Genomic DNA, 13787 nt, shown 5'->3' on the forward strand with positions numbered 1-13787 from the left:
AAAAGTAAGAGTGTAAAAGTTTATATAGATGTGATAAAAAATAATTTTGGTATTTCAAAAAAATTTAGAGTATTTTTATTTAAAAATTAAAAAAATATTTTTATTTAAAAATTGATTAAATAAATATTTTTTTAATAAAAAATAAAATAGATATTTAATATAATTTTCGTATTATTATTTGGGTGACCGGGTGTCTTTTATATATATATATATATATATATATATAGAGAGAGAGAGAGAGAGAGAGAGAGAGAGAGAGAGAGAGAGAGAGAGAGAGAGAGAAATGATGGTGACCTGCATTCAAAGCCCAATTGCATGGCAATGAATAAATACATTTGTTGCTTCTGCAATTAATTACATTACATTGGGGTATGTGTATACATATATATACCAAATAAGAGACTACTGTTGCTGCATGATGAGGAATGAATAATCTCTGTCTGCTCTTGCTATCTTTAGTCTTTTCACAGTGGGAAGGAACATCCTACAATCAAAATCAGAAAGTTGAATCCATATTGTTAACACAATTACTATTATTTTGTGAATAAGAAATGCTTGCTTACTCCCAGGGAACATCTCCAGCCATCATCCAGTTTCCTTCTTTGTCTTCATAAGTTAAAACATGCTGTTTCTCTTGTCTAATATTATTCCAATGAACACCATCCATATCTGGGCCTGTTTTAATTAATTAATTAATTATAAACCTCTTAATCTCATCATCATTAATATTTAATAAGTGAAGAATACATATGCATACACAGAATGCTGGTCTTGAACATATTTGCAAGAGTTGATATTAATGCCTTGTAACCACCGTGCGCATACACATCCAATTTTCTACCGATTGGTATTCCTTCCATGTAAACCTTCACAAACAAAGATGCACTATTGTCATGCCGCTCCTGCTCCTGCACGTAATTATCTGCAACTCTACTCCTTAACACTCGTTTGATTGGCGCCCAGGATGAACTAGTTATATCAAACTCCAGCAAGTGAGAAAGTCTTAAGAACAATTAATTAATGTGTTAATTAATAAAAAGAAAATTTTTACTTAAATTATTGACGGAGATCGAAGATGAATATATATTGTATAAATAAATTAGTACTTACTTTTGATTTGAAGTGGAACAGTCGTCATTATCATGGGTGGTGGAGGGTGAGATGCTGAGACCTAATCTTAGATCAGTGCACAAATCTCTTTTAATATTGCTTGAAACACCAGAAGAAGAGGGGAAAGGAGGGTGGTTGCTGCTATCTATTGACGATGGACATGAGTGATCACCCACCTGGTGCTGCTCCATTATCTCTTACCCTTTGAAGCTAGCTACCTGACAAAATAGAGAACGGTGAATTCAAAGCAATTAGCACCTGAGAGAGTTAGGTCATTTATATGAATATATAGGTGACTACTACTGAGAGAGGCAGGTAGAGAGATATGCAGAGACACATACACATACACTATATGAGTACTACGTGCGGGGTGGTGGGAAGAGATGGATCTGGTCAATCCAACAACCAACCAACTTCAACTTCAGCAGGAGACCCCCCTTGGGCTTCATTTGTCCCCAGGGTGGCCGACATCTCCACGCCTCTTCTATTACGTGGCTTTTTCTCTATTTATTTGTTTACCTTAATTAATCAGCTCTCTTTCTCTCTTTCACTGTCCATCCATATCCCACGCACACTTTATATTTATATATATAATCACCATAAACATGGCCAAACCCCACATCACAATCACTGCCACTTTTACTAAACTACTACTGTGTCTTTGTGGTTATTGTCTTGGCCGGGTAAGATAATAAGTGGCCGCTCAAAGTGACCAATTTGAGCTCATGGAGAAGGTTGGTTGTCGAGGCTAATGAGGTATACAAACCATACGTCTTCTTCAATCAAACATATTTGGAATTTAACATCTTTCATACCCAGTTGTTTGGATATGGTAACCTCATAACAGCTCTCTTCTTTTAATTATTTGATACACTGCACCATTTCTAAGTCAGAATAACCACTCTTATTCTTCTTTCTTAAAAAAAACAAACTTATTTAACCTTCATCAACTTGATTTCTGCCCCCAACCGGAAATCATCAATTCTTAATTAACTTCCTTCATTCCTTTCTTCTAAACATCATAAATTTTTCTACAATCACTGTCACTTATTTTTTATGACGGATAAAAATGAAAGACTGCCTAATCGCACTCTAAAAGCATTAATTCATTTTGAGGTTCATAGAGATAACTCATGCTTGTCTGATCGATCCACAACTTTCACATAACAAATGTTAATAAATTAATGTTGACGTTGAAGCTTTAAACTTCTTTAATTTAAATCCAACGACAGAGACCATCGAGAGAAAGCCATGGAACTATACTAGACAGATTAAAGGTGGGGATCGATCGATTGTCCAGGCTCTTTTCATTTTTTCTTAATATCGATAAACAATCATAGCAATAGGGAAAAAGAAAAAGAAAAACAAAGTAAAAGAAGATTAAAGGAAAAACTGCATGGTGTAGGAGGTGGCTAGAGATAAGAAAAGTGAGAGAGTGGAGACAAAAGAGCAAATCTTAAAGATGTACGATCCCCTCTTTAGAGAGTAAAGAGAAGCTGCACTATATATTCTTTTGCTTCTTTTCCACGTATATGTATGTATGTGTATGTGTATATATATATATATATATATATATATGTATGTCTCTATATAGTAGCCAGCCTGCCTCTTCTCTTAATAGGTCCATTGAAGAGATTGCTTTACTGCCACCTCTAAGACAGGAAAACAAATTCATCATATTTAGTCTATCTGCGATGTTTGTCTATAAATTAACAATGTCATTATTTATCTCTCGTGAGATTTCGATTCAATCTTCTCTTTATAATCATACATCATATTAATGTTTGTTCACTGAATCTGGCTCTTTATACTTTTATTTTTACTTTTCTTCCTTCTGCTTTACTTTATCTTCATCACATTTAGTCCATCCGCTTTGCTAATTGAATATTTTGAATATCTAACTAATTGTTAGTACTCCATACATTGTTATAATGGACATTTGAAAGAAGAAAAGAATGAGAAATTAATTTGCAGATAGAAACATGACAATTAAAATAGTTGATGATTCATATTAACCATGGTACCTAATGAGATATTGATTATTGCAGTCATTTATAAATAGTCAATTAATGATGAAGAAGAAATTAATAAGAGTGGACAGGATGTTTCAAAGTAAAGGGTAAAATTTAATGCGTATAATCCAAGAGGTCCCATGCATAAAAGAGAAGACATGAGACCAACTTTCAGAAACACGCAATCAACTAAATTCCTCACACAAGTAAAGATTCACACGTGATAGTCATGAAGATTCACGAATCTGTAATTACATGAGTTCTGATAAGAATTATGATTGATTAAATGTAAATACAGAAAGAATTCGGTGGAAGAAAAGTTGACGTTTGGTGAAGAAGAAGAAAGTGTTGAAGATTAATTTGAATATTTTTAGGTGCATCTCATGTGACACAAATTCATGAACACATTTCTAGGTACATCTTATATGATACAAGTTAAATGTTTGTGCAACTCAAAGTTCAATGTTCATAGTATAAGTTCATGTTCATGATTCATGTACAAGTTCAAGTTCATGTTCATACACAAGTTCAATGTTAGTAGCACAAGTTCAATGTTAGGGTGCTAATGACTAATGTACAAGTTCAATGTTAGGTTCATGTATTTAGGATTTTAAAAGTCATCGTTGTACCTATAAATACTCTAGTTGTTTTATATTTGAAGCATGAATAAAAAATTATAAATCTCTTCCTCTCAAATAATTCTCTTACACAAAGCTTTTCCCTTATATAAAGTTATCTCTCCTCTCCAACAAAGTGATATCAGAGCCTAGTTCTTTTTAGAGATGACCAATAACAATGAAGTCTATTCATTTCAATTTCCTCGCCTCACAAAAGAAAATTATGGAACTTGGTGTCTACGCATAAAAATCGTACTTGGCTCACAAGATGCATGAGATAGTATTTAGAAAGGTTATGTACAACCTGAAAATGAAGCCGATCTACCACAAAATGAGAAGGGTGCTTTGGCGAAGATAAGGAAGAAGGATCAACAAGCACTCACCCTCATCCATCAATGTTTGGATGATTCAATGTTCGTGAGGGTGGCCGATGAAACTACCTCAAAAGATGCATGAGAGATTTTGCAAAGTTCATTTCAAGGAGTTGACAAAGTGAAAAGAGTGCGACTCTAATCATTACGAGGTGATTTTGAAGCTTTGCGTATGAAAGATTCTAAGACAATTTCAGATTATTGTTCAAGGGTAAAGGCCATTGTAAGTCAAATGAAAAGGTATGGTGATCAGATTAAAGATGTTCGTGTGGTGGAAAAAAATTCTTCGTTCCTTGACTCCAAAGTTTGATTATGTGGTTTGTGTCATTGAAGAATCCAAAGATTTAGAATCCTTGTTACTTGAACAATTAGAAGGCTCTTTACAGGCCCGTGAAGACAAGATTAAAAGGAGGGAAGATGAACCACTGAAGCAAGCTTTAAAAGTAAAAGTTTCTTTGAAAGATGATAATGGCAACACTAACCACAAAGGACGAGGACGGGGACGAGGACGAGACCGTGGTCGAGATTGTGGTAGAGGAGGACGAGGTAGAGGTGATTATAACAATTTCACCAATGATGAAAGGAGTCATCAATCATATAAAGGTCGAGAAAGAGTAAGAGGTAGAGGAAGAGGTAATAATTCTAGACCAAATGAGAAGATGTACGATAAGTCTAAAGTTAAGTGCTATAATTGTCATAATTTTGGTCATTATGCTTGGGAATGTTATTTTGCAACAACTAATGTTAAGGAACAAGTGAATGTTGTTGATGACAAACAAGAAGTTGAAGAGTCCACTTTGTTGCTAACAGTCAAAGATGACAAGATAAAAGAAGCAAAATGTTTAAAGGTAGATGTAACAAATTTGTTTGAAGAGAAGGTTTCTATCGAGAGATATAAAGAATTGCTTGTGGAGTTAAATCAAGAGAGGCAAACATGACAAGTGGCAAAAAATTTAGTGTCAGAATTGAATGAGAAATTCAATTAGTTGAAGGCTATAACACACGAGTCAATTAAACAACGTGATGAGTATGCAAGGCTAAAAGACGAAGTTTTACATCAGAAGGATGAAGTTACAAGATTGAACGAGAAGTTATCATTGAAAATTATTGACGCAAATAATGCCAAAGATCAAGTTCGTGAAGAGTCTAATGTGAATCAACAATTTTTAATTAATAAAGTGCAGAAGCGGGATAACATGATAGAGCACTTGCATAAGGCATTTGCTGAATATAGAGCACAGTGCCCGCAAACTAATGAACCATTTTACAAGGATGTTATAGGTGGAAAAGGTTTAGTTCTAAGTACAATGGAATTGGAAAAGCAACATCTGAAATTAGAAGATGAGATAAAGGAAGTGGAGCTTAAGTATGTAAAGACACATGATCAAGTTGTGGACATTTTTACAAAGCCACTCAAGTTTGAAGAGTTTCATCGACTACGAGCATATCTTAGAGTAAAAAATAAGATTTCAAATTAAGGGGGAGTGTTGAAGATTAATTTGAATATTTTTAGGTGCATCTCATGTGACACAAATTTATGAACACATTTCTAGGTGCATCTTATATAATACAAGTTAAATGTTTGTGCAACTCAAAGTTCAATGTTCGTAGCATAAGTTTATGTTCATGATTCATGTACAAGTTTAAGTTCATGTTCATACACAAGTTCAATGTTAGTATCACAAGTTCAATGTTAGGGTGTTAATGGTTAATGTACAAGTTCAATGTTAGGTTCATGTATTTAGGATTTTAAAAGTCATCGTTGTACCTATAAATGCTTTAGTTGTTTTATATTTGAAGCATGAATAAAAAATTATAAGTCTCTTCCTCTTAAATAATTCTCTTACACAAAGCCTTTCCCTTATATAAAGTTATCTCTCCTTTCCAACAGAAAGCAACCGGTTGATTTGGTTTTGGGGCTGTAACAAACAAGGGTAAAGGAAAAGGTCGTTCCCCCTATGTTGCTTCACCGGGGTATCTTTCTCTTATTTCAATGCCCCTTTTTTCATGCACTTTGTGTACAACATATGTAGAAATGCACAACTAGAGGACATTGAAAGAGAATTAGAGGTGGGCATGTCAAGAGAAAGGGGAGCCCCCAATAGCTACTTTTCTTTTGTGTTAAGACTGGCTATGAAATGGATTAAACTTGCTAACATCTAATAACTCTGCCTCCATTCTTACCTACAATATTTCCTAATTGCCCTTTTACTGTTTCCACCTCATTCATCAACCCAATAAAGTTTTGTCTACTCACTTTAATTATTCTCTTCTCATCCCTCCATCATCGAACCTGTCTATTCACTGTAATGTTGAAGCTATTATCTTTCTTTTCATATTTAATCATGTGTACATGTATAATGCACAACTCCTGTTAATAACTTACATAGCAATTTGATAACATCAGAACATAAGCTGCATATATGTCTCCTATAATAGTACTGGATTATGATCCTATATTTTAATTTGCCTGCAGGCCCTTTCATTTTCTGATTGCGTATGGAAGAAGAGAGCAGGAGACTTTTCAGGCTATTAGCACACACATTTGTGACTTTTCAGGCTATGATACTAGATTCAGGTTTACTCTACTAAATAAAAAGTTGATGAAGCCAGTGTATGCTGTAGAGTACTGAAACACACTAACGTAATAAGCTCTATTTTTTTACTTTGGAAGGTAGTTAAATTTGGATTCTGGACTCTCCACTGTTGCAACCGAACTCCGCTGCCATATACATATGTGGAAGCCTCAACCCTGAAAACACATGGAACAGAAATAAAGTCTATAAATAGTCACAAATTATTATAAATAATTATTTGGACAGAGATACAAAACCCGCCTAGCTATACTAAAAACTTTCGTGGGTGATTTGACAACCTCCGTTTCTTGATAAATCAATCTGTTAATACCGTTTGTTGCGGCAGGAGGAATGCAAAATATGGAAGGAAAGCAAGCAAGAAAAACACAGCAATTTTAAAGTGCTTCGATACTGGCTTCTCCGACCACTGCAGCAGGAATCCAATACAACCTGTAATATGCTTCCTAGACTTCTGGTCTAATTCCAATTCTTTTTTAAACTGTCATCTTTATTCAACCTGACATGAAACTCAAAGCAATCCGGACTGCCAAGCATGGGCTTCTGTATATATCTCTGCCAGCCGCATGAAGACTCCAGTTGTAACCAGAAAAATGGCAATAAATCCACCCTGCCACCAAATAATTTGACGGTGATTCAACAAATTAGAGCCCTCTCTACCTCAAACCCCTTGACTGTCTATCCACTTAATCATGGATGAATCCAGGATCCAAATATAGGGGTCAAGCACTACAAGAATCACAGCTTTATATTGATGTCAAAGATTATCAATAAATATTATAATATTATATTTTGTATAAATGCATTGAGGTAACATTTTTTTAGATAGTACCTTTATAATACATTTATTGTGAGGATAAAACAGCTGGGAACACCAATAAATTACAAATGGACAAACATATATTAAAACTTAATAACCATTTGAAACAGAATTAAAACAAACCAATATTCAGTACATTGTCTTTCAATTGAACATTCAGACACTCACTCAAAAGACTACTCTGTATCAACCAAGACAATGTATTGCATGTAGCTACTGTGGGAAAAAAAAGAAACAAAAAAAAAAAAAACCTTTCAAATCCTCACATAAAAGGTGTATGGTCATTACCTGCTATGTACACCTGCTCATAAACCCAAATCAAGGTAAGCCATCCAAGAAAAATTAAACAAATATACCATACCTAACCACACCCGCAGAGACAGCATAACAAATAATAACTTAAAACTACCTCTTCTTCAAATTTAGTTAATGCACTTTTTCACCTCCTTTTGATTCAGGCTGCATGGTTTTGGAGCTTGGAGATTTCCCAAGTAAAGCCTTTTTCACCTTAATCATTGATTGTTTGACCTTGGACATTATGTTCCCTGATGACTTCTGAGTGGATTTAACTCTTTTTGTGTCATCACCTTCTTTGGATGGTTCCTTGGCTGGGGGTTCGGACTTATTTTCATCAACACCTTCTTCTGTATCAGCTTTCTTAGTCTCCTCTTTGTCATTGTTTGTCTCTTTCTCATTTATCACTTCCACATTTCTAGAAACCTGCTCTCCCTTTTCTGCTGCTTCAGAAGCACCATTGGAACCATTCGTATCTACATCTTTGATTCTTTCACTTTCAACTGCTTCTTCAATTTTCCCATTCTTCTCTTCAGTTTCGACATTTTTTTCTTCCTTAATTTCCGCAACCTCTTTTAACAGACCTTCAGCAACATCATTTGAGCTTGTATTCATTATTTTGTCAACTGCTTCAGTCAATGAAAGGGGCTCTACATCATCAATTTTTGATTTCTCCTCTAGGTTTTTTTGGGCAGTTTCAACCGTTGATTTATCTGTTTTCTCCTCCTGCACATCTTCAACTGCTGGTTTCTCCTCTTGTACAACTCCAACTGCTGGCTTCCCCTCTTGTACAACTCCAACTACTGGTTTCCCCTCTTGTACATCTCCAACTACTGGTTTCTTCTCTATTATATATTCAACCGCAGATTTCTCCTCTTTTACATCTTCAACCTTTGGTTTCTCCTCTTTTACATCCTCAACTGCTGATTTCTCTTCTTGTACATCTTCAACTGTTGGTTTCTCCTCTTTGGCTTCTTTAACTGCTGATTTCACCTCTTTTACATCTTCAACTGCTGGTTTCTCCTCTTCTATACCTTCAACTACAGGTTTCTTCTCTTGTACATTTTCAATTGCGGGCCTTTGCTCTTGTACATCAACTGTTGGTTTCTCCTCTAGTACATCTCCAACTGCTGGCTTCTCCTCCTGTACATCTTCAACTGTTGGCTTCTTCTCTTGTAAATCTTTAACTGTGGGTTTCTCCTCTAGCACATCTTCAACTGCGGGTTTCTCCTGTAGTACATCTTCAATTGCTGGATTCTCCTCTTTTACATCTACAACTGCTGGTTTCTCTTCTTGCACATCTGAAACTGTCGGTTTCTCCTCTAGCACATCTTCGATTGCTGGTTTCTTCTCTTGAACTTCTTCGATTGTTGGCTTCTTCTCCTCCTCTACATCTTCAACCGCTGGCTTCATCTCTTGTAAATCCTCAACAGCTGGCTTTTCCTCTTGCACCTCTTCGACAACTGGTTTCTCTTCTAGTACATGTTCAAGTGCTAGGCTCTGTTCTTGTACAATTTCAACCGATGGCTTCTCCTCTTGTACCTCATCAATAACTGGTCTTTCTTCTTGTACATTTTGAACTGATGGTTTCTCCTCTCGTGTAGTCTCAACTACTTCAGCTGCTACTGGTTTAACCTCTTGCACATTTTCAGCTGCTGACTTCTCCACTTCTGTTTTTTCAACTACTTCAATTGCAACTGGTTTCCCCTCTTGCACATTTTCGGCTGCTAGTTTCTCCTCTTGAACATTTTCACCTATTGGTTTCTTCTTTGACAAAATGTCAACTGCTTCAACTCCTGATTTCTCCTCTTCTACTTCTTTAATACCTTCAGTTTCTGGTTTCTCCTCTGCTACTTCAATGTCCATTTTCTCCTCTGATAAATTTTCACTTGTTGGCTTTGCCTTGCTTTCTGTTTCAACAGTCGTACCTGCAGAATCTATCCTGGAAGATCGTTCAGGCTGTCCGACTGAAATATCTGTATCATTTTTTTCAGCTTCCGGAGGAATATCTGAAGCTAATATATTGCCAACAGGATTTTCGTTACCTGAAGAATTCTCTTCTTCAATTGCTTTTTCAACTGCTTCAATTGCAACTGGTTTCCTCTCTTGCACATTTTCGGCATCTAGTTTCTCCTCTTGAACATTTTCACCTATTGGTTTCTCCTTTGACAAAATGTCAACCACTTCAACTCCTGATTTCTCCTCTTCTACTTCTTTGATAGCTTCAGTTTCTGGTTTCTCCTCTGCTACTTCAATCTCTATTTTCTCCTCTGATAAATTTTCACTTGTTGGCTTTGCCTTGCTTTCTGTTTCAACAGTCTTACCTGCAGAATCTATCCTGGAAGATCGTTCAGGTTCTCCGATTGAAATATCTGTATCATTTTTTTCAGCTTCCGGAGGAATATCTGAAGCTAATATATCGCCAACAGGATTTTCGTTACCTGAAGAATTCTCTTCTTCAATTGCTTTTTCAACTTCTGCTTTTTCAACTGCTTCAATTGCAACTGGTTTCCTCTCTTGCACATTTTCGGCCGCTAGTTTCTCCTCTTGAACATTTTCACCTATTGGTTTCTCCTTTGACAAAATGTCAACCACTTCAACTCCTGATTTCTCCTCTTCTACTTCTTTGATAGCTTCAGTTTCTGGTTTCTCCTCTGCTACTTCAATCTCTATTTTCTCCTCTGATAAATTTTCACTTGTTGGCTTTGCCTTGCTTTCTGTTTCAACAGTCTTACCTGCAGAATCTATCCTGGAAGATCGTTCAGGTTCTCCGACTGAAATATCTGTATCATTTTTTTCAGCTTCCGGAGGAATATCTGAAGCTAATATATCGCCAACAGGATTTTCGTTACCTGAAGAATTCTCTTCTTCAATTGCTTTTTCAACTTCTGCTTTTTCAACTGCTTCAATTGCAACTGGTTTCCCCTCTTGCACATTTTCGGCCGCTAGTTTCTTCTCTTGAACATTTTCACCTATTGGTTTCTCCTTTGACAGAATGTCAACTGCTTCAACTCCTGATTTCTCCTCTTCTACTTCTTTGATAGCTTCAGTTTCCGGTTTCTCCTCTGCTACTCCAATGTCCATTTTCTCCTCTGATAAATTTTCACTTGTTGGCTTTGCCTTGCTTTCTGTTTCAACAGTCTTACCTGCAGAATCTATCCTGGAAGATGGTTCAGGTTCTCCAACTGAAATATCTGTATCATTTTTTTCAGCTTCCGGAGGAATATCTGAAGCCAATATATTGCCAACAGGATTTTCGGTACCTGAAGAATTCTCTTCTTCAGGTTTTTCAAATTCATCTTTTTTTCCATCATCATTGGCTGGAGAAATGTTTTCCACTTTGGTTGCTTGTATTTCTTCGCTAACCTTCTTGTCCACAGACTGTAACAAATCAAAATCCTTAGAAAGTTAGGGATTAAAAAGAGAGTATTAATGTTCATTTATTGGAAGCAAAATCATGTGTATGGAGTCAAAAATAGAATTTGCTGCGACCATAGACAGTAAATATATATATTCTCTATGTTCTCTTTTGGGATTGATTTGCAGATAATCAAACTTTTCTGTCCACATTATAAATATTAGATCTTTTGGTTTACCATTTATTGAACTTTAGAATTATCATGCTGTATAAACAGAAATGATCTTGAGGGTGCAGTGCAAGACAAAGGGACTAAAAAAATTTTGAACATTCTGAAACAGTAGCCCAACCGCTTTTTCATACAGAGTCTGTTAGGATTCTTATTGCAATCCAAACTATGTTTCGATAGTTTAGGAACTCATAACTACTCAACCAATTCCAATATCTCTCCAATGCTTTGTCATATGGGAAAGTGTTACAAAGACAAATGTACAACAGTTGTTTTCTCCTTGATAATTTAAAAACAAAACTCAGGACCGTGTTGCATCTCTTAAAACAGGGTAATTTAGTTGTGTTTTGAGTGAGGGAAGAAATCCAAAAAGTAAGGAAGAAATGAAATTATTAATGAACGACACTTCATAGACAAGGCATACAGTCATGTACAATTAAACAAAGCATGAAATTAGTAAAGAAAGACAATTAATAGACACGGCAGACAGTCATATAGAATTAAACAAAGTAACAATCCCTGTAATCGAAAATCCAAAGGTAAGTTGAAGAGAGACAGGAAGCAAACAACATAATAAGTGTTTCTGTATAATAAACAAGTAAACCTATCAAGTTTGTTTTGTAAGATCCTGTAGAGTGAAAGAATATAGAAGAAGTGAAGTGTAAGCAATAAAAAAGTACCTGGTCATGATGATCTGATTCAGATTCCAGTAGTGATACTGATACAACAGTCTGAGGATCAGGTTTAATAGTGGCCATGGAGAAAGAATTGAATGAATGACAGTGTTTGAGTTGATGAATCGGTGGTGATATGAAAAAGGGAAAGACCAGAAACAGTGACTAAGAAGGTAGCCCCACCAGTTTTAGTAAAAAGACATGAATGAACAGAATTTACACTTTTACTTAATATATCTACAGCTACTGTGGATCTAAAATCTAACCAACATTCTTATCTGTTGATTGATTGGATTGCCAGCGAATAAACAGAAAGACAAGTAAAACCAGGATGAGGTGTGTCAGAATAGCAACTCTTATAAATAATATTGGATTGGACAGTGTTGGTGCCTTATAATATTATGTAATTCGTTATAAAAGTGGACTTTTACCGGAAAAACTGATAAACATCTAATTCAAACAAAACAAAGTATGATATGGGTTGGCTGTCTTACCATATATTGATATATAATCCAGAAAAGCAAGCAAAATTGGAAGGAAGTCCATGTCAGTCTTTTTCTTTTAAACCACACTCACCCTGACCCAGGTCCAGGAACATGTGAACCGACTCAGTCTTTATATAATCAACATTTAATATTACAATACAATTAAGACTTGCAATGCTTGTGCTATAGAAAAAAATGAAAAAGATAAATACATATAGTCTAAATAATTGATAGATAAAGAGCGTTATGAGAGGTCAAATCTAAGCCAGTTCAGAATGTCTAACTTGGTTTAGAGCTTTTCAAGCAGCCAAGTTGGAGCCCATTTGGTGTTCTCATGTAGAAATATTTGTGGCCAAAGTGACCAAAGTCTTCGCTACTAAAAACCACAAATTTAATGGCCTTATTTTATTTTAATTTTTTCAGAGGTGGAGAAGAAGTTTGGCCATCTAATTGAAGTATGGATTAATTAATAGTAAATTAGTTTTTCTCACAAAGTTCGGATGGAGAAACTACAAGTTTCCACCCTTGATTGACTAAATTATAAACATCAACCTAAATTACAACATTCGTTTGATGAAAAAAACTAATCATAAAAAAATAATCATTTTGGTTTTTCTTAAATCTAAAATATAAAATTCAAAATTTTGAAAAAAAAAAAAAAAAAAAGTTAATCAAGATTTAGTCCTTGAATAGCAACTGAGAAGGTGATTGATGTGATTAACCATGAATCACTAGATAATATCTTGAATGGTGCAATTCAAACTTCATCTCATAGAAATTGTACAAATAGAAAAATTAAGGATAATATGATAATTTATTTGTTTAAGATTATGTCAAAATCCTTTTCCTTTAATAAAAGGGAAAAATACTATTTCCCACCCATTTTTTTAGCCCTATCGCAAAAACATACTCACGCTTGATGAAAAATTCAAACACCTATCTATCTTTAAACCACCGTTAAGTTATCCGTTAAATAGAGGGGTAAAACTAGACCTGGCCACGGGCCGGTTTGACCCGTGAACTGGACCGAAACTGGCCCGGATAAAACCGAAACCGGAACCGACAGACCCAGAACCGGACTGAACCGGAACCGAAACCGTGGTTCTACGGTTCGGTTCCGGTTCACATAAATTGGAACCGTGGAACCGTCGGTTCACGCTGGTTTATGAATCGGTGGTTTATTGTGCTGAACCGAAAAAAATTTGAATTTTTTTATTTTTTTT

General features: G+C 35.4%; 2 protein-coding genes across 3 annotated transcripts; both read right to left on the reverse strand.

Annotated features, from left to right (window-relative positions):
• Positions 1-276: 276 nt before the first annotated feature.
• Positions 277-1597, reverse strand: LOC123221772 (auxin-responsive protein IAA31). 2 transcript variants are annotated; one of them, XM_044644678.1, is made up of 5 exons: positions 1452-1597; positions 1111-1328; positions 758-1002; positions 564-675; positions 277-484 (listed from the first exon to the last, which is right to left on the reverse strand). In XM_044644678.1, the coding sequence occupies exons 2-5, from the start codon at positions 1299-1301 to the stop codon at positions 403-405; spliced, it is 630 nt and encodes a 209-aa protein (XP_044500613.1). In that variant the 5' UTR covers positions 1302-1328; positions 1452-1597; the 3' UTR covers positions 277-402. The 2 variants fall into 2 exon arrangements, with proteins under 2 accessions (XP_044500613.1, XP_044500614.1); XM_044644679.1 differs by lacking the exon at positions 1452-1597 and having other exon boundaries at positions 758-969; positions 1111-1419.
• Positions 1598-7605: 6008 nt separating this feature from the next.
• LOC123221144 (titin-like) lies at positions 7606-12413 on the reverse strand. The gene is made up of 2 exons (XM_044643866.1): positions 12086-12413; positions 7606-11199 (listed from the first exon to the last, which is right to left on the reverse strand). Exons 1-2 carry the CDS (start codon positions 12161-12163, stop codon positions 7951-7953), a joined length of 3327 nt encoding a protein of 1108 aa, XP_044499801.1. The 5' UTR covers positions 12164-12413; the 3' UTR covers positions 7606-7950.
• Positions 12414-13787: the final 1374 nt, after the last annotated feature.

The sequence above is a fragment of the Mangifera indica genome, chromosome 7, assembly GCF_011075055.1.
Source record: "Mangifera indica cultivar Alphonso chromosome 7, CATAS_Mindica_2.1, whole genome shotgun sequence".
Lineage (NCBI taxonomy): Eukaryota > Viridiplantae > Streptophyta > Magnoliopsida > Sapindales > Anacardiaceae > Mangifera > Mangifera indica.